This window comes from Pseudoliparis swirei, unplaced genomic scaffold, assembly GCF_029220125.1.
Source record: "Pseudoliparis swirei isolate HS2019 ecotype Mariana Trench unplaced genomic scaffold, NWPU_hadal_v1 hadal_27, whole genome shotgun sequence".
Lineage (NCBI taxonomy): Eukaryota > Metazoa > Chordata > Actinopteri > Perciformes > Liparidae > Pseudoliparis > Pseudoliparis swirei.
In genome coordinates, this window is record NW_026613263.1 from 204704 (window position 1) to 229534 (window position 24831).

Consider the following 24831-nt stretch of genomic DNA (forward strand, 5'->3'; position numbering starts at 1 on the left):
CCATGGTGTTGCTCTCCAGGTTCTGGAACCACTTCCAGACGGAGCTCCCCGTGCACGGCCCGGACTGGGACCGGTTCCTGCAGCCATGGAGGAGGTTGTTGGTAACTACAGATGTCCAGCCAGGTGGATGTGGACTCCCCGATGACCCGGATCAGGTCCCATCAGGTAAAGCAAAGCCCAGATCCAGGTTGATCAGAATCTGCCTTTAATTTCACATACAACATACATAGAAAAACAATAACCTATAAACACGGCCCAATGAAAATCTGGACAACGGTTACTGGAAGAGGGCAATGTATGACATCACTGGTAGTACCGGTCTGTTCCGGTCTCCATCAGGAACAGGAACCGTCCTCGACTGTTTGAGAGGACATTCCATTTGATCCAAGCACACACAGAGCACAGTGCACGTGATGCGCAGTGTGTTCAGCCTCTCTTCTTCTTCTGGCCCGTGGTGCTGGCGGCGGGGGGGCGGGGCCTCTCCGGAGGGGCCCCCAGCCTCTTGGTCTTTGCTTTGTTCACCTTCTGCTTGATGAGCTCGATGTCCAGCCTGCTGCCCTCTGACGGAGCTGAGACACACACAGGGGGCGGGGTTAAAACACACACACACACACACGCACACACGCACGCACGCACACGCACGCACGCACGCGCACGCACACGCACGCACGCACACGCACGCACGCACACGCACGCCAGCCGCACACGCGGGCTTCACGCACTATTACGCACTTTGCACTCCAGAGGCACCCGTGTTCGCCTCCACAGGAACCCGTGTTGTATGCTACATGTTCTCTGAGGAACCCGTGTTGTGTGCTACCTGTTCTCCAGAGGAACCCGTGTTGTATGCTACATGTTCTCCAGAGGAACCCGTGTTCTCCAGAGGAACCCGTGTTGTATGCTAAGTGTTCTCTGAGGAACCCGTGTTGTATGCTAAGTGTTCTCTGAGGAACCCGTGTTGTATGCTACATGTTCTCCAGAGGAACGTGTTGTATGCTACGTGTTCTCAAGAGGAACCCGTGTTGTATGCTACATGTTCTCTGAGGAACCCGTGTTGTATGCTAAGTGTTCTCTGAGGAACACGTGTTGTATGCTACGTGTTCTCCAGAGGAACCCGTGTTGTATGCTACGTGTTCTCCAGAGGAACCCGTGTTGTATGCTACATGTTCTCCAGAGGAACCCGTGTTGTATGCTACATGTTCTCCAGAGGAACCCGTGTTGTATGCTAAGTGTTCTCCAGAGGAACCCGTGTTGTATGCTAAGTGTTCTCTGAGGAACCCGTGTTGTATGCTACGTGTTCTCCAGAGGAACCCGTGTTGTATGCTACATGTTCTCCAGAGGAACCCGTGTTGTATGCTACGTGTTCTCTGAGGAACCCGTGTTGTATGCTACGTGTTCTCCAGAGGAACCCGTGTTGTATGCTAAGTGTTCTCTGAGGAACCCGTGTTGTATGCTACATGTTCTCTGAGGAACCCGTGTTGTATGCTACGTGTTCTCCAGAGGAACCCGTGTTGTATGCTACATGTTCTCCAGAGGAACGTGTTGTATGCTACGTGTTCTCAAGAGGAACCCGTGTTGTATGCTACATGTTCTCTGAGGAACCCGTGTTGTATGCTAAGTGTTCTCTGAGGAACACGTGTTGTATGCTACGTGTTCTCCAGAGGAACCCGTGTTGTATGCTACGTGTTCTCCAGAGGAACCCGTGTTGTATGCTACGTGTTCTCCAGAGGAACCCGTGTTGTATGCTAAGTGTTCTCTGAGGAACTCGTGTTGTATGCTACGTGTTCTCCAGAGGAACCCGTGTTGTATGCTACATGTTCTCCAGAGGAACCCGTGTTGTATGCTAAGTGTTCTCCAGAGGAACCCGTGTTGTATGCTACGTGTTCTCCAGAGGAACCCGTGTTGTATGCTACGTGTTCTCTGAGGAACCCGTGTTGTATGCTACGTGTTCTCTGAGGAACCCGTGTTGTATGCTACATGTTCTCTGAGGAACCCGTGTTGTATGCTAAGTGTTCTCTGAGGAACCCGTGTTGTATGCTTGTGTTCTCCAGAGGAACCCGTGTTGTATGCTACATGTTCTCCAGAGGAACCCGTGTTGTATGCTACATGTTCTCCAGAGGAACGTGTTGTATGCTACGTGTTCTCAAGAGGAACCCGTGTTGTATGCTACGTGTTCTCCAGAGGAACCTGTGTTGTATGCTACATGTTCTCCAGAGGAACCCGTGTTGTATGCTACATGTTCTCTGAGGAACCCGTGTTGTATGCTACATGTTCTCCAGAGGAACCCGTGTTGTATGCTACATGTTCTCCAGAGGAACCCGGTTCTCCAGAGGAACCCGTGTTGTATGCTAAGTGTTCTGAGGAACCCGTGTTGTATGCTACGTGTTCTCCAGAGGAACCGTGTTGTATGCTAAGTGTTCTCCAGAGGAACCCGTGTTGTATGCTAAGTGTTCTCTGAGGAACCCGTGTTGTATGCTACGTGTTCTCCAGAGGAACCCGTGTTGTATGCTACATGTTCTCCAGAGGAACCCGTGTTGTATGCTACGTGTTCTCCAGAGGAACCCGTGTTGTATGCTACGTGTTCTCCAGAGGAACCCGTGTTGTATGCTAAGTGTTCTCTGAGGAACTCGTGTTGTATGCTACGTGTTCTCCAGAGGAACCCGTGTTGTATGCTAAGTGTTCTCCAGAGGAACCCGTGTTCTCCAGAGGAACCCGTGTTGTATGCTAAGTGTTCTCTGAGGAACCCGTGTTGTATGCTAAGTGTTCTCTGAGGAACCCGTGTTGTATGCTACGTGTTCTCCAGAGGAACCTGTGTTGTATGCTACATGTTCTCCAGAGGAACGTGTTGTATGCTAAGTGTTCTCTGAGGAACCCGTGTTGTATGCTAAGTGTTCTCTGAGGAACCCGTGTTGTATGCTACATGTTCTCCAGAGGAACCCGTGTTGTATGCTACGTGTTCTCCAGAGGAACCCGTGTTGTATGCTAAGTGTTCTCTGAGGAACCCGTATTGTATGCTACATGTTCTCCAGAGGAACCCGTGTTGTATGCTAAGTGTTCTCCAGAGGAACCCGTGTTGTATGCTAAGTGTTCTCTGAGGAACCCGTGTTGTATGCTACGTGTTCTCCAGAGGAACCTGTGTTGTATGCTACATGTTCTCCAGAGGAACGTGTTGTATGCTACGTGTTCTCAAGAGGAACCCGTGTTGTATGCTACATGTTCTCCAGAGGAACCCGTGTTGTATGCTACGTGTTCTCCAGAGGAACCCGTGTTGTATGCTACGTGTTCTCCAGAGGAACCCGTGTTGTATGCTAAGTGTTCTCTGAGGAACCCGTGTTGTATGCTAAGTGTTCTCCAGAGGAACCCGTGTTGTATGCTACGTGTTCTCCAGAGGAACCGTGTTGTATGCTACATGTTCTCCAGAGGAACCCGTGTTGTATGCTAAGTGTTCTCTGAGGAACCGTGTTGTATGCTAAGTGTTCTCTGAGGAACCCGTATTGTATGCTACATGTTCTCCAGAGGAACCCGTGTTCTCCAGAGGAACCCGTGTTGTATGCTAAGTGTTCTCTGAGGAACCCGTGTTGTATGCTACGTGTTCTCCAGAGGAACCCGTGTTGTATGCTACGTGTTCTCCAGAGGAACCCGTGTTGTATGCTAAGTGTTCTCTGAGGAACTCGTGTTGTATGCTACGTGTTCTCCAGAGGAACCCGTGTTGTATGCTACATGTTCTCCAGAGGAACCCGTGTTGTATGCTACGTGTTCTCCAGAGGAACCCGTGTTGTATGCTAAGTGTTCTCCAGAGGAACCCGTGTTGTATGCTAAGTGTTCTCTGAGGAACCCGTGTTGTATGCTACGTGTTCTCCAGAGGAACCCGTGTTGTATGCTACATGTTCTCCAGAGGAACCCGTGTTGTATGCTAAGTGTTCTCTGAGGAACCCGTGTTGTATGCTACATGTTCTCTGAGGAACCCGTGTTGTATGCTACGTGTTCTCCAGAGGAACCCGTGTTGTATGCTACATGTTCTCCAGAGGAACCCGTGTTCTCCAGAGGAACCCGTGTTGTATGCTAAGTGTTCTCTGAGGAACCCGTGTTGTATGCTACGTGTTCTCCAGAGGAACCCGTGTTGTATGCTACATGTTCTCCAGAGGAACCCGTGTTGTATGCTACAACCCGCGGTTCTCAAGAGGAACCGTGTTGTATGCTACGTGTTCTCCAGAGGAACCCGTGTTGTATGCTATGTTCTCCAGAGGAACCGTGTTGTATGCTACATGTTCTCTGAGGAACCCGTGTTGTATGCTACGTGTTCTCCAGAGGAACCCGTGTTGTATGCTACATGTTCTCCAGAGGAACCCGTGTTGTATGCTACATGTTCTCTGAGGAACCCGTGTTGTATGCTAAGTGTTCTCTGAGGAACTCGTGTTGTATGCTACGTGTTCTCCAGAGGAACCCGTGTTGTATGCTACATGTTCTCTGAGGAACCCGTGTTGTATGCTATGTGTTCTCTGAGGAACCCGTGTTGTATGCTACGTGTTCTCCAGAGGAACCCGTGTTGTATGCTACGTGTTCTCCAGAGGAACCCGTGTTGTATGCTATGTTCTCCAGAGGAACCCGTGTTGTATGCTAAGTGTTCTGAGGAACCCGTGTTGTATGCTACGTGTTCTCCAGAGGAACCCGTGTTGTATGCTACGTGTTCTCCAGAGGAACCCGTGTTGTATGCTATGTTCTCCAGAGGAACCCGTGTTGTATGCTAAGTGTTCTCTGAGGAACCCGTGTTATGCTACGTGTTCTCCAGAGGAACCCGTGTTGTATGCTACGTGTTCTCCAGAGGAACCCGTGTTGTATGCTACGTGTTCTCCAGAGGAACCCGTGTTGTATGCTAAGTGTTCTCTGAGGAACTCGTGTTGTATGCTACGTGTTCTCCAGAGGAACCCGTGTTGTATGCTACATGTTCTCCAGAGGAACCCGTGTTGTATGCTACATGTTCTCCAGAGGAACCCGTGTTGTATGCTAAGTGTTCTCTGAGGAACCCGTGTTGTATGCTAAGTGTTCTCTGAGGAACCCGTGTTGTATGCTATGTGTTCTCCAGAGGAACCCGTGTTGTATGCTACGTGTTCTCCAGAGGAACCTGTGTTGTATGCTACATGTTCTCCAGAGGAACCCGTGTTGTATGCTACATGTTCTCTGAGGAACCCGTGTTGTATGCTAAGTGTTCTCTGAGGAACCCGTGTTGTATGCTACGTGTTCTCCAGAGGAACCCGTGTTGTATGCTACATGTTCTCCAGAGGAACCCGTGTTCTCCAGAGGAACCCGTGTTGTATGCTACATGTTCTCCAGAGGAACCCGTGTTGTATGCTATGTTCTCTGAGGAACCCGTGTTGTATGCTAAGTGTTCTCTGAGGAACCCGTGTTGTATGCTACGTGTTCTCCAGAGGAACCCGTGTTGTATGCTACATGTTCTCCAGAGGAACCCGTGTTGTATGCTACATGTTCTCTGAGGAACCCGTGTTGTATGCTACATGTTCTCTGAGGAACCCGTGTTGTATGCTACGTGTTCTCTGAGGAACCCGTGTTGTATGCTACATGTTCTCCAGAGGAACCCGTGTTGTATGCTACATGTTCTCCAGAGGAACCCGTGTTGTATGCTACATGTTCTCAGAGGAACGCGTGTTGTATGCTACATGTTCTCCAGAGGAACCCGTGTTGTATGCTACATGTTCTCCAGAGGAACCCGTGTTGTATGCTAAGTGTTCTCTGAGGAACCCGTGTTGTATGCTAAGTGTTCTCTGAGGAACCCGTGTTGTATGCTACATGTTCTCCAGAGGAACCCGTGTTGTATGCTACATGTTCTCCAGAGGAACCCGTGTTGTATGCTACGTGTTCTCCAGAGGAACCCGTGTTGTATGCTACGTGTTCTCAAGAGGAACCCGTGTTGTACAGAGGAACGTGTTGTATAAGTGTTCTCCAGAGGAACGTGTTGTATGCTACGTGTTCTCCAGAGGAACCCGTGTTGTATGCTACATGTTCTCTGAGGAACCCGTGTTGTATGCTAAGTGTTCTCTGAGGAACCCGTGTTGTATGCTACGTGTTCTCCAGAGGAACCCGTGTTGTATGCTACATGTTCTCCAGAGGAACCCGTGTTGTATGCTACATGTTCTCCAGAGGAACGTGTTGTATGCTACGTGTTCTCAAGAGGAACCCGTGTTGTATGCTACATGTTCTCTGAGGAACCCGTGTTGTATGCTAAGTGTTCTCTGAGGAACCCGTGTTGTATGCTAAGTGTTCTCCAGAGGAACGTGTTGTATGCTACATGTTCTCCAGAGGAACCCGTGTTGTATGCTACATGTTCTCCAGAGGAACCCGTGTTGTATGCTACATGTTCTCCAGAGGAACCCGTGTTGTATGCTAAGTGTTCTCCAGAGGAACCCGTGTTGTATGCTACGTGTTCTCCAGAGGAACCCGTTGTATGCTACATGTTCTCCAGAGGAACCCGTGTTGTATGCTACATGTTCTCTGAGGAACCCGTGTTGTATGCTAAGTGTTCTCTGAGGAACTCGTGTTGTATGCTACGTGTTCTCCAGAGGAACCCGTGTTGTATGCTACATGTTCTCCAGAGGAACCGTGTTCTCTGAGGAACCCGTGTTGTATGCTAAGTGTTCTCTGAGGAACCCGTGTTGTATGCTACGTGTTCTCCAGAGGAACCTGTGTTGTATGCTACATGTTCTCCAGAGGAACCCGTGTTGTATGCTACATGTTCTCTGAGGAACCCGTGTTGTATGCTAAGTGTTCTCTGAGGAACTCGTGTTGTATGCTACGTGTTCTCCAGAGGAACCCGTGTTGTATGCTACATGTTCTCCAGAGGAACCCGTGTTGTATGCTACATGTTCTCCAGAGGAACCCGTGTTGTATGCTACATGTTCTCTGAGGAACCCGTGTTGTATGCTAAGTGTTCTCTGAGGAACTCGTGTTGTATGCTACGTGTTCTCCAGAGGAACCCGTGTTGTATGCTGTTCTCCAGAGGAACCCGTGTTGTATGCTACATGTTCTCCAGAGGAACCCGTGTTGTATGCTACATGTTCTCTGAGGAACCCGTGTTGTATGCTACGTGTTCTCCAGAGGAACCCGTGTTGTATGCTAAGTGTTCTCTGAGGAACCCGTGTTGTATGCTACGTGTTCTCCAGAGGAACCCGTGTTGTATGCTACATGTTCTCCAGAGGAACCCGTGTTGTATGCTACGTGTTCTCCAGAGGAACCCGTGTTGTATGCTACATGTTCTCCAGAGGAACCCGTGTTCTCCAGAGGAACCCGTGTTGTATGCTACGTGTTCTCCAGAGGAACCCGTGTTGTATGCTACGTGTTCTCCAGAGGAACCCGTGTTGTATGCTACATGTTCTCCAGAGGAACCCGTGTTGTATGCTACGTGTTCTCAAGAGGAACCCGTGTTGTATGCTACGTGTTCTCCAGAGGAACCCGTGTTGTATGCTACATGTTCTCCAGAGGAACCCGTGTTGTATGCTACATGTTCTCTGAGGAACCCGTGTTGTATGCTACGTGTTCTCCAGAGGAACCTGTGTTGTATGCTACGTGTTCTCCAGAGGAACCCGTGTTGTATGCTAAGTGTTCTCTGAGGAACTCGTGTTGTATGCTACGTGTTCTCCAGAGGAACCCGTGTTGTATGCTGTTCTCCAGAGGAACCCGTGTTGTATGCTACATGTTCTCTGAGGAACCCGTGTTGTATGCTAAGTGTTCTCTGAGGAACTCGTGTTGTATGCTACGTGTTCTCCAGAGGAACCCGTGTTCTCCAGAGGAACCCGTGTTGTATGCTACGTGTTCTCCAGAGGAACCCGTGTTGTATGCTACATGTTCTCCAGAGGAACCCGTGTTGTATGCTACATGTTCTCTGAGGAACCCGTGTTGTATGCTAAGTGTTCTCTGAGGAACCCGTGTTGTATGCTACGTGTTCTCCAGAGGAACCCGTGTTGTATGCTACATGTTCTCCAGAGGAACCCGTGTTGTATGCTACATGTTCTCAGAGGAACCCGTGTTGTATGCTAAGTGTTCTCCAGAGGAACCCGTGTTGTATGCTAAGTGTTCTCTGAGGAACTCGTGTTGTATGCTACGTGTTCTCCAGAGGAACCCGTGTTGTATGCTACATGTTCTCCAGAGGAACCCGTGTTCTCCAGAGGAACCCGTGTTGTATGCTAAGTGTTCTCTGAGGAACCCGTGTTCTCCAGAGGAACGCGTGTTGTATGCTACATGTTCTCCAGAGGAACCCGTGTTGTATGCTACATGTTCTCCAGAGGAACCCGTGTTGTATGCTAAGTGTTCTCTGAGGAACCCGTGTTGTATGCTAAGTGTTCTCTGAGGAACCCGTGTTGTATGCTACGTGTTCTCCAGAGGAACCTGTTGTATGCTACATGTTCTCCAGAGGAACCCGTGTTGTATGCTAAGTGTTCTCTGAGGAACCCGTGTTGTATGCTACATGTTCTCCAGAGGAACGTGTTGTATGCTACGTGTTCTCAAGAGGAACCCGTGTTGTATGCTACGTGTTCTCCAGAGGAACGCGTGTTGTATGCTACATGTTCTCCAGAGGAACCCGTGTTGTATGCTACATGTTCTCCAGAGGAACCCGTGTTGTATGCTAAGTGTTCTCTGAGGAACCCGTGTTGTATACGTGTTCTCCAGAGGAACCCGTGTTGTATGCTACGTGTTCTCTGAGGAACCCGTGTTGTATGCTACATGTTCTCTGAGGAACCCGTGTTGTATGCTATGTGTTCTCTGAGGAACCCGTGTTGTATGCTACGTGTTCTCCAGAGGAACCCGTGTTGTATGCTACATGTTCTCCAGAGGAACCCGTGTTGTATGCTACGTGTTCTCCAGAGGAACCCGTGTTGTATGCTAAGTGTTCTCTGAGGAACTCGTGTTGTATGCTAAGTGTTCTCTGAGGAACCCGTGTTGTATGCTAAGTGTTCTCCAGAGGAACCCGTGTTGTATGCTAAGTGTTCTCTGAGGAACCCGTGTTGTATGCTACGTGTTCTCCAGAGGAACCCGTGTTGTATGCTACATGTTCTCCAGAGGAACCCGTGTTGTATGCTAAGTGTTCTCTGAGGAACCCGTGTTGTATGCTAAGTGTTCTCTGAGGAACCCGTGTTGTATGCTACGTGTTCTCCAGAGGAACCTGTGTTGTATGCTACATGTTCTCCAGAGGAACGTGTTGTATGCTACGTGTTCTCAAGAGGAACCCGTGTTGTATGCTACATGTTCTCTGAGGAACCCGTGTTGTATGCTAAGTGTTCTCTGAGGAACCCGTGTTGTATGCTACGTGTTCTCCAGAGGAACCTGTGTTGTATGCTACATGTTCTCTGAGGAACACGTGTTGTATGCTACGTGTTCTCCAGAGGAACCCGTGTTGTATGCTACATGTTCTCCAGAGGAACCCGTGTTGTATGCTAAGTGTTCTCTGAGGAACACGTGTTGTATGCTAAGTGTTCTCTGAGGAACCCGTGTTGTATGCTACATGTTCTCCAGAGGGACCCGTGTTGTATGCTACATGTTCTCCAGAGGAACCCGTGTTGTATGCTACGTGTTCTCCAGGAACCCGTGTTGTATGCTACGTGTTCTCCAGAGGAACCCGTGTTGTATGCTACGTGTTCTCCAGAGGAACCCGTGTTGTATGCGTGTTCTCCAGAGGAACGCGTGTTGTATGCTACATGTTCTCCAGAGGAACCCGTGTTGTATGCTAAGTGTTCTCCAGAGGAACCCGTGTTGTATGCTACATGTTCTCCAGAGGAACCCGTGTTGTATGCTACGTGTTCTCCAGAGGAACGTGTTGTATGCTACGTGTTCTCTGAGGAACTCGTGTTGTATGCTACGTGTTCTCCAGAGGAACCCGTGTTGTATGCTAAGTGTTCTCCAGAGGAACCCGTGTTGTATGCTATGTGTTCTCCAGAGGAACTCGTGTTGTATGCTACGTGTTCTCCAGAGGAACCCGTGTTGTATGCTAAGTGTTCTCCAGAGGAACCCGTGTTGTATGCTAAGTGTTCTCTGAGGAACTCGTGTTGTATGCTACGTGTTCTCCAGAGGAACCCGTGTTGTATGCTACATGTTCTCCAGAGGAACCCGTGTTGTATGCTACGTGTTCTCCAGAGGAACCCGTGTTGTATGCTAAGTGTTCTCTGAGGAACCCGTGTTGTATGCTAAGTGTTCTCTGAGGAACTCGTGTTGTATGCTACGTGTTCTCCAGAGGAACGCGTGTTGTATGCTACATGTTCTCCAGAGGAACCCGTGTTGTATGCTAAGTGTTCTCTGAGGAACCCGTGTTGTATGCTAAGTGTTCTCTGAGGAACCCGTGTTGTATGCTACGTGTTCTCCAGAGGAACCCGTGTTGTATACATGTTCTCCAGAGGAACCCGTGTTGTATGCTACATGTTCTCCAGAGGAACCCGTTGTATGCTAAGTGTTCTCTGAGGAACCCGTGTTGTATGCTATGTTCTCTGAGGAACCCGTGTTGTATGCTACGTGTTCTCCAGAGGAACCCGTGTTGTATGCTACATGTTCTCCAGAGGAACCCGTGTTGTATGCTAAGTGTTCTCTGAGGAACCCGTGTTGTATGCTAAGTGTTCTCTGAGGAACTCGTGTTGTATGCTACGTGTTCTCCAGAGGAACCCGTGTTGTATGCTACATGTTCTCCAGAGGAACCCGTGTTGTATGCTACATGTTCTCTGAGGAACCCGTGTTGTATGCTAAGTGTTCTCTGAGGAACCCGTGTTGTATGCTAAGTGTTCTCTGAGGAACCCGTGTTGTATGCTACGTGTTCTCTGAGGAACCCGTGTTGTATGCTACATGTTCTCCAGAGGAACCCGTGTTGTATGCTACGTGTTCTCCAGAGGAACCCGTGTTGTATGCTAAGTGTTCTCTGAGGAACTCGTGTTGTATGCTACGTGTTCTCCAGAGGAACCCGTGTTGTATGCTACATGTTCTCCAGAGGAACCCGTGTTGTATGCTAAGTGTTCTCTGAGGAACCCGTGTTGTATGCTAAGTGTTCTCCAGAGGAACCCGTGTTGTATGCTACGTGTTCTCCAGAGGAACCCGTGTTGTATGCTACATGTTCTCCAGAGGAACCCGTGTTGTATGCTAAGTGTTCTCAGAGGAACCGTGTTGTATGCTAAGTGTTCTCCAGAGGAACCCGTGTTGTATGCTACGTGTTCTCCAGAGGAACCCGTGTTGTATGCTACGTCTACTCTGAGGAACCTGTGTTGTATGCTAAGTGTTCTCTGAGCAACCCGTGTTGTATGCTACGTGTTCTCTGAGGAACCCGTGTTGTATGCTACATGTTCTAGGAACCTGTGTTATGCTACGTGTTCTCCAGAGGAACGCGTGTTGTATGCTACATGTTCTCAGAGGAACCGTGTTGTATGCTAAGTGTTCTCTGAGGAACCCGTGTTGTATGCTAAGTGTTCTCTGAGGAACCCGTGTTGTATGCTAAGTGTTCTCCAGAGGAACCCGTGTTGTATGCTACATGTTCTCCAGAGTGTACCGTGTTGTATGCTACATCTTCTCAGAGGAACCCGTGTTGTATGCTAAGTTCTCCAGAGGAACCCGTGTTGTATGCTACGTGTTCTCCAGAGGAACCCGTGTTGTATGCTAAGTGTTCTCTGAGGAACCCGTGTTGTATGCTACGTGTTCTCCAGAGGAACCCGTGTTGTATGCTACATGTTCTCCAGAGGAACCCGTGTTGTATGCTACATGTTCTCTGAGGAACCCGTGTTGTATGCTAAGTGTTCTCTGAGGAACCCGTGTTGTATGCTACGTGTTCTCCAGAGGAACCCGTGTTGTACTACGTGTTCTCCAGAGGAACACGTGTTGTATGCTACGTGTTCTCCAGAGGAACCCGTGTTGTATGCTACATGTTCTCCAGAGGAACCCGTGTTGTATGCTAAGTGTTCTCTGAGGAACTCGTGTTGTATGCTACGTGTTCTCCAGAGGAACCCGTGTTGTATGCTACATGTTCTCCAGAGGAACCCGTGTTGTATGCTAAGTTCTCCAGAGGAACCCGTGTTGTATGCTACATGTTCTCCAGAGGAACCCGTGTTGTATGCTAAGTGTTCTCTGAGGAACACGTGTTGTATGCTACGTGTTCTCCAGAGGAACCCGTGTTGTATGCTACGTGTTCTCCAGAGGAACCCGTGTTGTATGCTACGTGTTCTCCAGAGGAACCCGTGTTGTATGCTACGTGTTCTCCAGAGGAACCCGTGTTGTATGCTAAGTGTTCTCTGAGGAACTCGTGTTGTATGCTACGTGTTCTCCAGAGGAACCCGTGTTGTATGCTAAGTGTTCTCTGAGGAACCCGTATTGTATGCTACATGTTCTCCAGAGGAACCCGTGTTGTATGCTACGTGTTCTCTGAGGAACCCGTGTTGTATGCTAAGTGTTCTCTGAGGAACCCGTGTTGTATGCTACATGTTCTCTGAGGAACCCGTGTTGTATGCTAAGTGTTCTCCAGAGGAACCCGTGTTGTATGCTAAGTGTTCTCTGAGGAACCCGTGTTGTATGCTAAGTGTTCTCTGAGGAACCCGTGTTGTATGCTACGTGTTCTCCAGAGGAACCCGTGTTGTATGCTACATGTTCTCCAGAGGAACCCGTGTTGTATGCTACGTGTTCTCCAGAGGAACCCGTGTTGTATGCTAAGTGTTCTCTGAGGAACCCGTGTTGTATGCTAAGTGTTCTCCAGAGGAACCCGTGTTGTATGCTACGTGTTCTCCAGAGGAACCCGTGTTGTATGCTACGTGTTCTCCAGAGGAACCCGTGTTGTATGCTACATGTTCTCCAGAGGAACCCGTGTTGTATGCTACATGTTCTCCAGAGGAACCCGTGTTGTATGCTACATGTTCTCTGAGGAACCCGTGTTGTATGCTAAGTGTTCTCTGAGGAACCCGTGTTGTATGCTAAGTGTTCTCTGAGGAACCCGTGTTGTATGCTACGTGTTCTCCAGAGGAACCTGTGTTGTATGCTACATGTTCTCCAGAGGAACGTGTTGTATGCTACGTGTTCTCAAGAGGAACCCGTGTTGTATGCTACATGTTCTCTGAGGAACCCGTGTTGTATGCTAAGTGTTCTCTGAGGAACAGAGGAACGTGTTAGGAACCCGTGTTGTATGCTACGTGTTCTCCAGAGGAACCCGTGTTCTCCAGAGGAACCCGTGTTGTATGCTACGTGTTCTCCAGAGGAACCCGTGTTGTATGCTACGTGTTCTCCAGAGGAACCCGTGTTGTATGCTAAGTGTTCTCTGAGGAACTCGTGTTGTATGCTACGTGTTCTCCAGAGGAACCCGTGTTGTATGCTAAGTGTTCTCCAGAGGAACCCGTGTTGTATGCTAAGTGTTCTCTGAGGAACCCGTGTTGTATGCTAAGTGTTCTCTGAGGAACTCGTGTTGTATGCTACGTGTTCTCCAGAGGAACGCGTGTTGTATGCTACATGTTCTCCAGAGGAACCCGTGTTGTATGCTACATGTTCTCCAGAGGAACCCGTGTTGTATGCTAAGTGTTCTCTGAGGAACCCGTGTTGTATGCTACGTGTTCTCCAGAGGAACCCGTGTTGTATGCTAAGTGTTCTCTGAGGAACCCGTGTTGTATGCTACGTGTTCTCCAGAGGAACGTGTTGTATGCTATGTTCTCTGAGGAACCCGTGTTGTATGCTACGTGTTCTCCAGAGGAACCCGTGTTGTATGCTAAGTGTTCTCTGAGGAACTCGTGTTGTATGCTACGTGTTCTCCAGAGGAACCCGTGTTGTATGCTACATGTTCTCCAGAGGAACGTGTTGTATGCTACGTGTTCTCAAGAGGAACCCGTGTTGTATGCTACATGTTCTCTGAGGAACCCGTGTTGTATGCTAAGTGTTCTCTGAGGAACCCGTGTTGTATGCTACATGTTCTCCAGAGGAACCCGTGTTGTATGCTACATGTTCTCCAGAGGAACCCGTGTTGTATGCTACATGTTCTCCAGAGGAACCCGTGTTGTATGCTAAGTGTTCTCTGAGGAACCCGTGTTGTATGCTAAGTGTTCTCTGAGGAACCCGTGTTGTATGCTACGTGTTCTCCAGAGGAACCTGTGTTGTATGCTACATGTTCTCCAGAGGAACCCGTGTTGTATGCTACATGTTCTCTGAGGAACCCGTGTTGTATGCTAAGTGTTCTCTGAGGAACTTGTAGTATGTCGTGTTCTCCAGAGGAACCCGTGTTGTATGCTACGTGTTCTCCAGAGGAACCCGTGTTGTATGCTACGTGTTCTCCAGAGGAACCCGTGTTGTATGCTACATGTTCTCCAGAGGAACCCGTGTTCTCCAGAGGAACCCGTGTTCTCCAGAGGAACCCGTGTTGTATGCTAAGTGTTCTCTGAGGAACCCGTGTTGTATGCTACGTGTTCTCCAGAGGAACCTGTGTTGTATGCTACATGTTCTCCAGAGGAACGTGTTGTATGCTACGTGTTCTCAAGAGGAACCCGTGTTGTATGCTACATGTTCTCCAGAGGAACCCGTGTTGTATGCTACGTGTTCTCAAGAGGAACCCGTGTTGTATGCTACGTGTTCTCCAGAGGAACCCGTGTTGTATGCTACGTGTTCTCAAGAGGAACCCGTGTTGTATGCTACATGTTCTCCAGAGGAACTCGTGTTGTATGCTACGTGTTCTCCAGAGGAACCCGTGTTGTATGCTAAGTGTTCTCCAGAGGAACCCGTGTTGTATGCTAAGTGTTCTCTGAGGAACCCGTGTTGTATGCTACGTGTTCTCCAGAGGAACCCGTGTTGTATGCTACGTGTTCTCCAGAGGAACCCGTGTTGTATGCTACGTGTTCTCCAGAGGAACCCGTGTTGTATGCTAAGTGTTCTCTGAGGAACTCGTGTTGTATGCTACGTGTTCTCCAGAGGAACCCGTGTTGTATGCTAAGTGTTCTCCAGAGGAACCCGTGTTCTCCAGAGGAACCCGTGTTGTATGCTAAGTGTTCTCTGAGGAACCCGTGTTGTATGCTAAGTGTTCTCTGAGGAACTCGTGTTGTATGCTACGTGTTCTCCAGAGGAACGCGTGTTGTATGCTACATGTTCTCCAGAGGAACCCGTGTTGTATGCTACATGTTCTCCAGAGGAACCCGTGTTGTATGCTAAGTGTTCTCTGAGGAACCCGTGTTGTATGCTAAGTGTTCTCTGAGGAACCCGTGTTGTATGCTACGTGTTCTCCAGAGGAACCTGTGTTGTATGCTACATGTTCTCCAGAGGAACCCGTGTTGTATGCTACATGTTCTCTGAGGAACCCGTGTTGTATGCTAAGTGTTCTCTGAGGAACTCGTGTTGTATGCTACGTGTTCTCCAGAGGAACCCGTGTTGTATGCTACATGTTCTCCAGAGGAACCCGTGTTCTCCAGAGGAACCCGTGTTGTATGCTAAGTGTTCTCTGAGGAACCCGTGTTGTATGCTAAGTGTTCTCTGAGGAACCCGTGTTGTATGCTATGTGTTCTCCAGAGGAACCTGTGTTGTATGCTACATGTTCTCCAGAGGAACGTGTTGTATGCTACGTGTTCTCAAGAGGAACCCGTGTTGTATGCTACATGTTCTCTGAGGAACCCGTGTTGTATGCTAAGTGTTCTCTGAGGAACACGTGTTGTATGCTACGTGTTCTCCAGAGGAACCCGTGTTGTATGCTACATGTTCTCCAGAGGAACCCGTGTTGTATGCTACATGTTCTCCAGAGGAACGTGTTGTATGCTACGTGTTCTCAAGAGGAACCCGTGTTGTATGCTACATGTTCTCTGAGGAACCCGTGTTGTATGCTAAGTGTTCTCTGAGGAACACGTGTTGTATGCTACGTGTTCTCCAGAGGAACCCGTGTTGTATGCTACGTGTTCTCCAGAGGAACCCGTGTTGTATGCTACGTGTTCTCCAGAGGAACCCGTGTTGTATGCTACGTGTTCTCCAGAGGAACCCGTGTTGTATGCTAAGTGTTCTCTGAGGAACCCGTGTTGTATGCTACGTGTTCTCCAGAGGAACCCGTGTTGTATGCTACATGTTCTCCAGAGGAACCCGTGTTCTCCAGAGGAACCCGTGTTGTATGCTAAGTGTTCTCTGAGGAACCCGTGTTGTATGCTAAGTGTTCTCTGAGGAACCCGTGTTGTATGCTACGTGTTCTCCAGAGGAACCCGTGTTGTATGCTACATGTTCTCCAGAGGAACCCGTGTTGTATGCTACGTGTTCTCCAGAGGAACCCGTGTTGTATGCTAAGTGTTCTCTGAGGAACTCGTGTTGTATGCTACGTGTTCTCCAGAGGAACCCGTGTTGTATGCTAAGTGTTCTCCAGAGGAACCCGTGTTCTCCAGAGGAACCCGTGTTGTATGCTAAGTGTTCTCTGAGGAACCCGTGTTGTATGCTACGTGTTCTCCAGAGGAACCCGTGTTGTATGCTACATGTTCTCCAGAGGAACCCGTGTTGTATGCTACATGTTCTCCAGAGGAACCCGTGTTGTATGCTAAGTGTTCTCTGAGGAACCCGTGTTGTATGCTAAGTGTTCTCTGAGGAACCCGTGTTGTATGCTACATGTTCTCCAGAGGAACGTGTTGTATGCTACGTGTTCTCCAGAGGAACCCGTGTTGTATGCTACATGTTCTCTGAGGAACCCGTGTTGTATGCTATGTGTTCTCTGAGGAACCCGTGTTGTATGCTACGTGTTCTCCAGAGGAACCTGTGTTGTATGCTACGTGTTCTCTGAGGAACACGTGTTGTATGCTACGTGTTCTCCAGAGGAACCCGTGTTGTATGCTACATGTTCTCCAGAGGAACCCGTGTTGTATGCTACGTGTTCTCTGAGGAACCCGTGTTGTATGCTACATGTTCTCTGAGGAACCCGTGTTGTATGCTACGTGTTCTCTGAGGAACCCGTGTTGTATGCTACATGTTCTCCAGAGGAACCCGTGTTGTATGCTACGTGTTCTCTGAGGAACCCGTGTTGTATGCTACATGTTCTCCAGAGGAACCCGTGTTGTATGCTAAGTGTTCTCTGAGGAACCCGTGTTGTATGCTAAGTGTTCTCTGAGGAACCCGTGTTGTATGCTACGTGTTCTCCAGAGGAACCTGTGTTGTATGCTACATGTTCTCCAGAGGAACCCGTGTTGTATGCTACATGTTCTCCAGAGGAACCCGTGTTGTATGCTACGTGTTCTCTGAGGAACCCGTGTTGTATGCTACGTGTTCTCTGAGGAACCCGTGTTGTATGCTACATGTTCTCCAGAGGAACCCGTGTTGTATGCTACGTGTTCTCTGAGGAACCCGTGTTGTATGCTACATGTTCTCCAGAGGAACCCGTGTTGTATGCTACGTGTTCTCTGAGGAACCCGTGTTGTATGCTAAGTGTTCTCTGAGGAACCCGTGTTGTATGCTACATGTTCTCCAGAGGAACCCGTGTTGTATGCTACATGTTCTCCAGAGGAACCCGTGTTGTATGCTACGTGTTCTCTGAGGAACCCGTGTTGTATGCTACGTGTTCTCTGAGGAACCCGTGTTGTATGCTACGTGTTCTCTGAGGAACCCGTGTTGTATGCTACATGTTCTCTGAGGAACCCGTGTTGTATGCTAAGTGTTCTCTGAGGAACACGTGTTGTATGCTACGTGTTCTCCAGAGGAACCCGTGTTGTATGCTACATGTTCTCCAGAGGAACCCGTGTTGTATGCTACATGTTCTCCAGAGGAACCCGTGTTGTATGCTAAGTGTTCTCTGAGGAACCCGTGTTGTATGCTAAGTGTTCTCTGAGGAACCCGTGTTGTATGCTACGTGTTCTCCAGAGGAACCCGTGTTGTATGCTACGTGTTCTCTGAGGAACCCGTGTTGTATGCTACATGTTCTCCAGAGGAACCCGTGTTGTATGCTACGTGTTCTCCAGAGGAACCCGTGTTGTATGCTAAGTGTTCTCTGAGGAACTCGTGTTGTATGCTACGTGTTCTCCAGAGGAACCCGTGTTGTATGCTAAGTGTTCTCCAGAGGAACCCGTGTTCTCCAGAGGAACCCGTGTTGTATGCTAAGTGTTCTCTGAGGAACCCGTGTTGTATGCTACGTGTTCTCCAGAGGAACCCGTGTTGTATGCTACGTGTTCTCCAGAGGAACCCGTGTTGTATGCTACGTGTTCTCCAGAGGAACCCGTGTTGTATGCTACGTGTTCTCCAGAGGAACCCGTGTTGTATGCTAAGTGTTCTCTGAGGAACTCGTGTTGTATGCTACGTGTTCTCCAGAGGAACCCGTGTTGTATGCTAAGTGTTCTCCAGAGGAACCCGTGTTCTCCAGAGGAACCCGTGTTGTATGCTAAGTGTTCTCTGAGGAACCCGTGTTGTATGCTAAGTGTTCTCTGAGGAACCCGTGTTGTATGCTACGTGTTCTCCAGAGGAACCCGTGTTGTATGCTACATGTTCTCCAGAGGAACCCGTGTTGTATGCTACATGTTCTCTGAGGAACCCGTGTTGTATGCTAAGTGTTCTCTGAGGAACCCGTGTTGTATGCTATGTGTTCTCCAGAGGAACCCGTGTTGTATGCTACATGTTCTCCAGAGGAACCCGTGTTGTATGCTACGTGTTCTCCAGAGGAACCCGTGTTGTATGCTATGTTCTCTGAGGAACCCGTGTTGTATGCTACATGTTCTCTGAGGAACCCGTGTTGTATGCTACGTGTTCTCCAGAGGAACCCGTGTTGTATGCTACGTGTTCTCTGAGGAACCCGTGTTGTATGCTACGTGTTCTCCAGAGGAACCCGTGTTGTATGCTACATGTTCTCTGAGGTACCTGTGTTGTATGCTACGTGTTCTCCAGAGGAACCCGTGTTGTATGCTACATGTTCTCTGAGGAACCCGTGTTGTATGCTACGTGTTCTCCAGAGGAACCCGTGTTGTATGCTACATGTTCTCCAGAGGAACCCGTGTTGTATGCTACGTGTTCTCCAGAGGAACCCGTGTTGTATGCTACGTGTTCTCCAGAGGAACCCGTGTTGTATGCTACGTGTTCTCAGAGGAACCGTGTTGTATGCTACATGTTCTCCAGAGGAACCCGTGTTGTATGCTAAGTGTTCTCTGAGGAACCCGTGTTGTATGCTACATGTTCTCTGAGGAACCCGTGTTGTATGCTAAGTGTTCTCAGAGGAACCGTGTTCTCCAGAGGAACCCGTGTTGTATGCTACGTGTTCTCTGAGGAACATGTGTTGTATGCTACGTGTTCTCTGAGGAACCCGTGTTGTATGCTACGTGTTCTCCAGAGGAACCCGTGTTGTATGCTACATGTTCTCTGAGGAACCCGTGTTGTATGCTACGTGTTCTCTGAGGAACCCGTGTTGTATGCTACGTGTTCTCTGAGGAACCCGTGTTGTATGCTAAGTGTTCTCAGAGGAACCCGTGTTGTATGCTAAGTGTTCTCTGAGGAACCGTGTTGTATGCTACGTGTTCTCTGAGGAACCCGTGTTGTATGCTACATGTTCTCCAGAGGAACCCGTGTTGTATGCTACATGTTCTCCAGAGGAACCCGTGTTGTATGCTAAGTGTTCTCTGAGGAACCCGTGTTGTATGCTACATGTTCTCCAGAGGAACCCGTGTTGTATGCTACATGTTCTCCAGAGGAACCCGTGTTGTATGCTAAGTGTTCTCCAGAGGAACCCGTGTTGTATGCTAAGTGTTCTCTGAGGAACCCGTGTTGTATGCTAAGTGTTCTCTGAGGAACCCGTGTTGTATGCTACGTGTTCTCCAGAGGAACCCGTGTTGTATGCTACATGTTCTCCAGAGGAACCCGTGTTGTATGCTACGTGTTCTGAGGAACCCGTGTTGTATGCTAAGTGTTCTCTGAGGAACCGTGTTGTATGCTACGTGTTCTCCAGAGGAACCCGTGTTGTATGCTACATGTTCTCCAGAGGAACCGTGTTGTATGCTACGTGTTCTCTGAGGAACCCGTGTTGTATGCTACGTGTTCTCCAGAGGAACCCGTGTTGTATGCTACGTGTTCTCCAGAGGAACCGTGTTGTATGCTACATGTTCTCTGAGGAACCCGTGTTGTATGCTACATGTTCTCTGAGGAACCCGTGTTGTATGCTACGTGTTCTCCAGAGGAACCCGTGTTGTATGCTACATGTTCTCTGAGGAACCCGTGTTGTATGCTACGTGTTCTCTGAGGAACCCGTGTTGTATGCTACGTGTTCTCCAGAGGAACCCGTGTTGTATGCTACGTGTTCTCCAGAGGAACCCGTGTTGTATGCTACGTGTTCTCAGAGGAACCCGTGTTGTATGCTACGTGTTCTGAGGAACCCGTGTTGTATGCTACGTGTTCTCCAGAGGAACCCGTGTTGTATGCTACGTGTTCTCCAGAGGAACCCGTGTTGTATGCTAAGTGTTCTCCAGAGGAACCCGTGTTGTATGCTAAGTGTTCTCTGAGGAACCCGTGTTATTACGTGTTCTCCAGAGGAACCGTGTTGTATGCTCGTGTTCTCCAGAGGAACCCGTGTTGTATGCTACGTGTTCTCCAGAGGAACCCGTGTTGTATGCTAAGTGTTCTCTGAGGAACCCGTGTTGTATGCTACGTGTTCTCCAGAGGAACCCGTGTTGTATGCTACGTGTTCTCCAGAGGAACCCGTGTTGTATGCTACATGTTCTCCAGAGGAACCCGTGTTGTATGCTACGTGTTCTCTGAGGAACCCGTGTTGTATGCTAAGTGTTCTCTGAGGAACCCGTGTTGTATGCTACGTGTTCTCCAGAGGAACCTGTGTTGTATGCTACGTGTTCTCCAGAGGAACCCGTGTTGTATGCTACATGTTCTCCAGAGGAACCCGTGTTGTATGCTACATGTTCTCTGAGGAACCCGTGTTGTATGCTAAGTGTTCTCTGAGGAACCCGTGTTGTATGCTATGTGTTCTCCAGAGGAACCTGTTGTATGCTACATGTTCTCCAGAGGAACCCGTGTTGTATGCTACGTGTTCTCCAGAGGAACCCGTGTTGTATGCTACATGTTCTCCAGAGGAACCCGTGTTGTATGCTACATGTTCTCTGAGGAACCCGTGTTGTATGCTAAGTGTTCTCTGAGGAACCCGTGTTGTATGCTACGTGTTCTCCAGAGGAACCCGTGTTGTATGCTACATGTTCTCCAGAGGAACCCGTGTTGTATGCTACATGTTCTCTGAGGAACCCGTGTTGTATGCTAAGTGTTCTCTGAGGAACCCGTGTTGTATGCTAAGTGTTCTCTGAGGAACCCGTGTTGTATGCTACATGTTCTCCAGAGGAACCCGTGTTGTATGCTACGTGTTCTCCAGAGGAACCCGTGTTGTATGCTACGTGTTCTCTGAGGAACCCGTGTTGTATGCTACGTGTTCTCTGAGGAACCCGTGTTGTATGCTACGTGTTCTCCAGAGGAACCCGTGTTGTATGCTACGTGTTCTCTGAGGAACCCGTGTTGTATGCTAAGTGTTCTCTGAGGAACCCGTGTTGTATGCTACGTGTTCTCCAGAGGAACCCGTGTTGTATGCTACATGTTCTCCAGAGGAACCCGTGTTGTATGCTACGTGTTCTCCAGAGGAACCCGTGTTGTATGCTACATGTTCTCTGAGGAACCCGTGTTGTCTCTGAGGAACCCGTGTTGTATGCTACGTGTTCTCCAGAGGAACCCGTGTTGTATGCTAAGTGTTCTCTGAGGAACCCGTGTTGTATGCTACATGTTCTCTGAGGAACCCGTGTTGTATGCTAAGTGTTCTCTGAGGAACCCGTGTTGTATGCTACGTGTTCTCCAGAGGAACCCGTGTTGTATGCTACGTGTTCTCCAGAGGAACCCGTGTTGTATGCTACATGTTCTCCAGAGGAACCCGTGTTGTATGCTACGTGTTCTCTGAGGAACCCGTGTTGTATGCTACATGTTCTCTGAGGAACCCGTGTTGTATGCTAAGTGTTCTCTGAGGAACTCGTGTTGTATGCTACATGTTCTCCAGAGGAACGTGTTGTATGCTACGTGTTCTCAAGAGGAACCCGTGTTGTATGCTACATGTTCTCCAGAGGAACCCGTGTTGTATGCTACGTGTTCTCCAGAGGAACCCGTGTTGTATGCTAAGTGTTCTCTGAGGAACTCGTGTTGTATGCTACGTGTTCTCCAGAGGAACCCGTGTTGTATGCTACATGTTCTCCAGAGGAACCCGTGTTGTATGCTAAGTGTTCTCTGAGGAACCCGTGTTGTATGCTAAGTGTTCTCTGAGGAACTCGTGTTGTATGCTACGTGTTCTCCAGAGGAACCCGTGTTGTATGCTACATGTTCTCCAGAGGAACCCGTGTTCTCCAGAGGAACCCGTGTTGTATGCTAAGTGTTCTCTGAGGAACCCATGTTGTATGCTAAGTGTTCTCTGAGGAACCCGTGTTGTATGCTACATGTTCTCCAGAGGAACCCGTGTTGTATGCTACGTGTTCTCTGAGGAACCCGTGTTGTATGCTAAGTGTTCTCTGAGGAACCCGTGTTGTATGCTACGTGTTCTCCAGAGGAACCCGTGTTGTATGCTAAGTGTTCTCCAGAGGAACCCGTGTTGTATGCTACGTGTTCTCCAGAGGAACCCGTGTTGTATGCTAAGTGTTCTCTGAGGAACCCGTGTTGTATGCTAAGTGTTCTCTGAGGAACACGTGTTGTATGCTACGTGTTCTCCAGTGGAACCCGTGTTGTTACGTGTTCTCCAGAGGAACCCGTGTTGTATGCTACATGTTCTCCAGAGGAACCCGTGTTGTATGCTACGTGTTCTCTGAGGAACCCGTGTTGTATGCTACGTGTTCTCCAGAGGAACCCGTGTTGTATGCTACGTGTTCTCTGAGGAACCCGTGTTGTATGCTACGTGTTCTCCAGAGGAACCCGTGTTGTATGCTACGTGTTCTCCAGAGGAACCCGTGTTGTATGCTACGTGTTCTCTGAGGAACCCGTGTTGTATGCTACATGTTCTCCAGAGGAACCAGAGGAACCCGTGTTGTATGCTACGTGTTCTCCAGAGGAACCCGTGTTGTATGCTACGTGTTCTCTGAGGAACCCGTGTTGTATGCTACATGTTCTCCAGAGGAACCCGTGTTGTATGCTACGTGTTCTGAGGAACCCGTGTTGTATGCTACGTGTTCTCCAGAGGAACCCGTGTTGTATGCTACGTGTTCTCTGAGGAACCCGTGTTGTATGCTACATGTTCTCTGAGGAACCCGTGTTGTATGCTACGTGTTCTCCAGAGGAACCCGTGTTGTATGCTACGTGTTCTCCAGAGGAACCCGTGTTGTATGCTAAGTGTTCTCTGAGGAACCCGTGTTGTATGCTACGTGTTCTCTGAGGAACCCGTGTTGTATGCTACATGTTCTCCAGAGGAACCCGTGTTGTATGCTACGTGTTCTCTGAGGAACCCGTGTTGTATGCTACATGTTCTCTGAGGAACCCGTGTTGTATGCTACGTGTTCTCTGAGGAACCCGTGTTGTATGCTACATGTTCTCCAGAGGAACCCGTGTTGTATGCTACGTGTTCTCTGAGGAACCCGTGTTGTATGCTACATGTTCTCCAGAGGAACCCGTGTTGTATGCTACGTGTTCTCTGAGGAACCCGTGTTGTATGCTACGTGTTCTCTGAGGAACCCGTGTTGTATGCTACGTGTTCTCTGAGGAACCCGTGTTGTATGCTACATGTTCTCCAGAGGAACCCGTGTTGTATGCTACGTGTTCTCTGAGGAACCCGTGTTGTATGCTACATGTTCTCCAGAGGAACCCGTGTTGTATGCTACGTGTTCTCTGAGGAACCCGTGTTGTATGCTACGTGTTCTCCAGAGGAACCCGTGTTGTATGCTATGTTCTCCAGAGGAACCCGTGTTCTCAGAGGAACCCGTGTTGTATGCTACGTGTTCTCTGAGGAACCCGTGTTGTATGCTACGTGTTCTCCAGAGGAACCCGTGTTGTATGCTACGTGTTCTCCAGAGGAACCCGTGTTGTATGCTACATGTTCTCCAGAGGAAGAGGAACCCGTGTTGTATGCTACGTGTTCTCTGAGGAACCCGTGTTGTATGCTACGTGTTCTCTGAGGAACCCGTGTTGTATTCTACGTGTTCTCCAGAGGAACCCGTGTTGTATGCTACATGTTCTCCAGAGGAACCCGTGTTGTATGCTACGTGTTCTCTGAGGAACCCGTGTTGTATGCTACGTGTTTTCCAGAGGAACCCGTGTTGTATGCTACGTGTTCTCCAGAGGAACCCGTGTTGTATGCTACGTGTTCTCCAGAGGAACCCGTGTTGTATGCTACGTGTTCTCCAGAGGAACCCGTGTTGTATGCTACGTGTTCTCAGAGGAACCCGTGTTGTATGCTACGTGTTCTCTGAGGAACCCGTGTTGTATACATGTTCTCCAGAGGAACCCGTGTTGTATGCTACGTGTTCTCTGAGGAACCCGTGTTGTATGCTACATGTTCTCTGAGGAACCCGTGTTGTATGCTACGTGTTCTCTGAGGAACCCGTGTTGTATGCTACGTGTTCTCCAGAGGAACCCGTGTTGTATGCTACGTGTTCTCCAGAGGAACCCGTGTTGTATGCTACGTGTTCTCCAGAGGAACCCGTGTTGTATGCTACGTGTTCTCTGAGGAACCGTGTTGTATGCTATGTGTTCTCTGAGGAACCCGTGTTGTATGCTAAGAGTTCTCCAGAGGAACCCGTGTTGTATGCTAAGTGTTCTCTGAGGAACTCGTGTTGTATGCTACGTGTTCTCCAGAGGAACCCGTGTTGTATGCTACATGTTCTCCAGAGGAACCCGTGTTGTATGCTAAGTGTTCTCTGAGGAACCCGTGTTGTATGCTAAGTGTTC

The 24831-nt window shown here is 49.0% G+C and overlaps 2 protein-coding genes across 2 annotated transcripts in view; one reads left to right on the plus strand and one right to left on the minus strand.

Moving 5' to 3' along the window:
* The window catches only part of cmah (cytidine monophospho-N-acetylneuraminic acid hydroxylase), a 29761-nt gene extending 29395 nt beyond the window's left edge, over nt 1-366 (plus strand). Inside the window, exons 15-16 of the mRNA XM_056410793.1 lie at nt 20-101; nt 340-366. Coding sequence (XP_056266768.1) covers nt 20-101; nt 340-366 — 109 coding nt within the window. The remainder of the gene's footprint in view (nt 1-19; nt 102-339) is intronic.
* A 60-nt stretch (nt 367-426) lies between these two features.
* The window catches only part of krr1 (KRR1 small subunit processome component homolog), a 39709-nt gene continuing 15304 nt past the window's right edge, over nt 427-24831 (minus strand). The window contains exon 8 of the mRNA XM_056410794.1: nt 427-558. Within this exon, the coding sequence (XP_056266769.1) occupies nt 427-558 (132 nt within the window). The remainder of the gene's footprint in view (nt 559-24831) is intronic.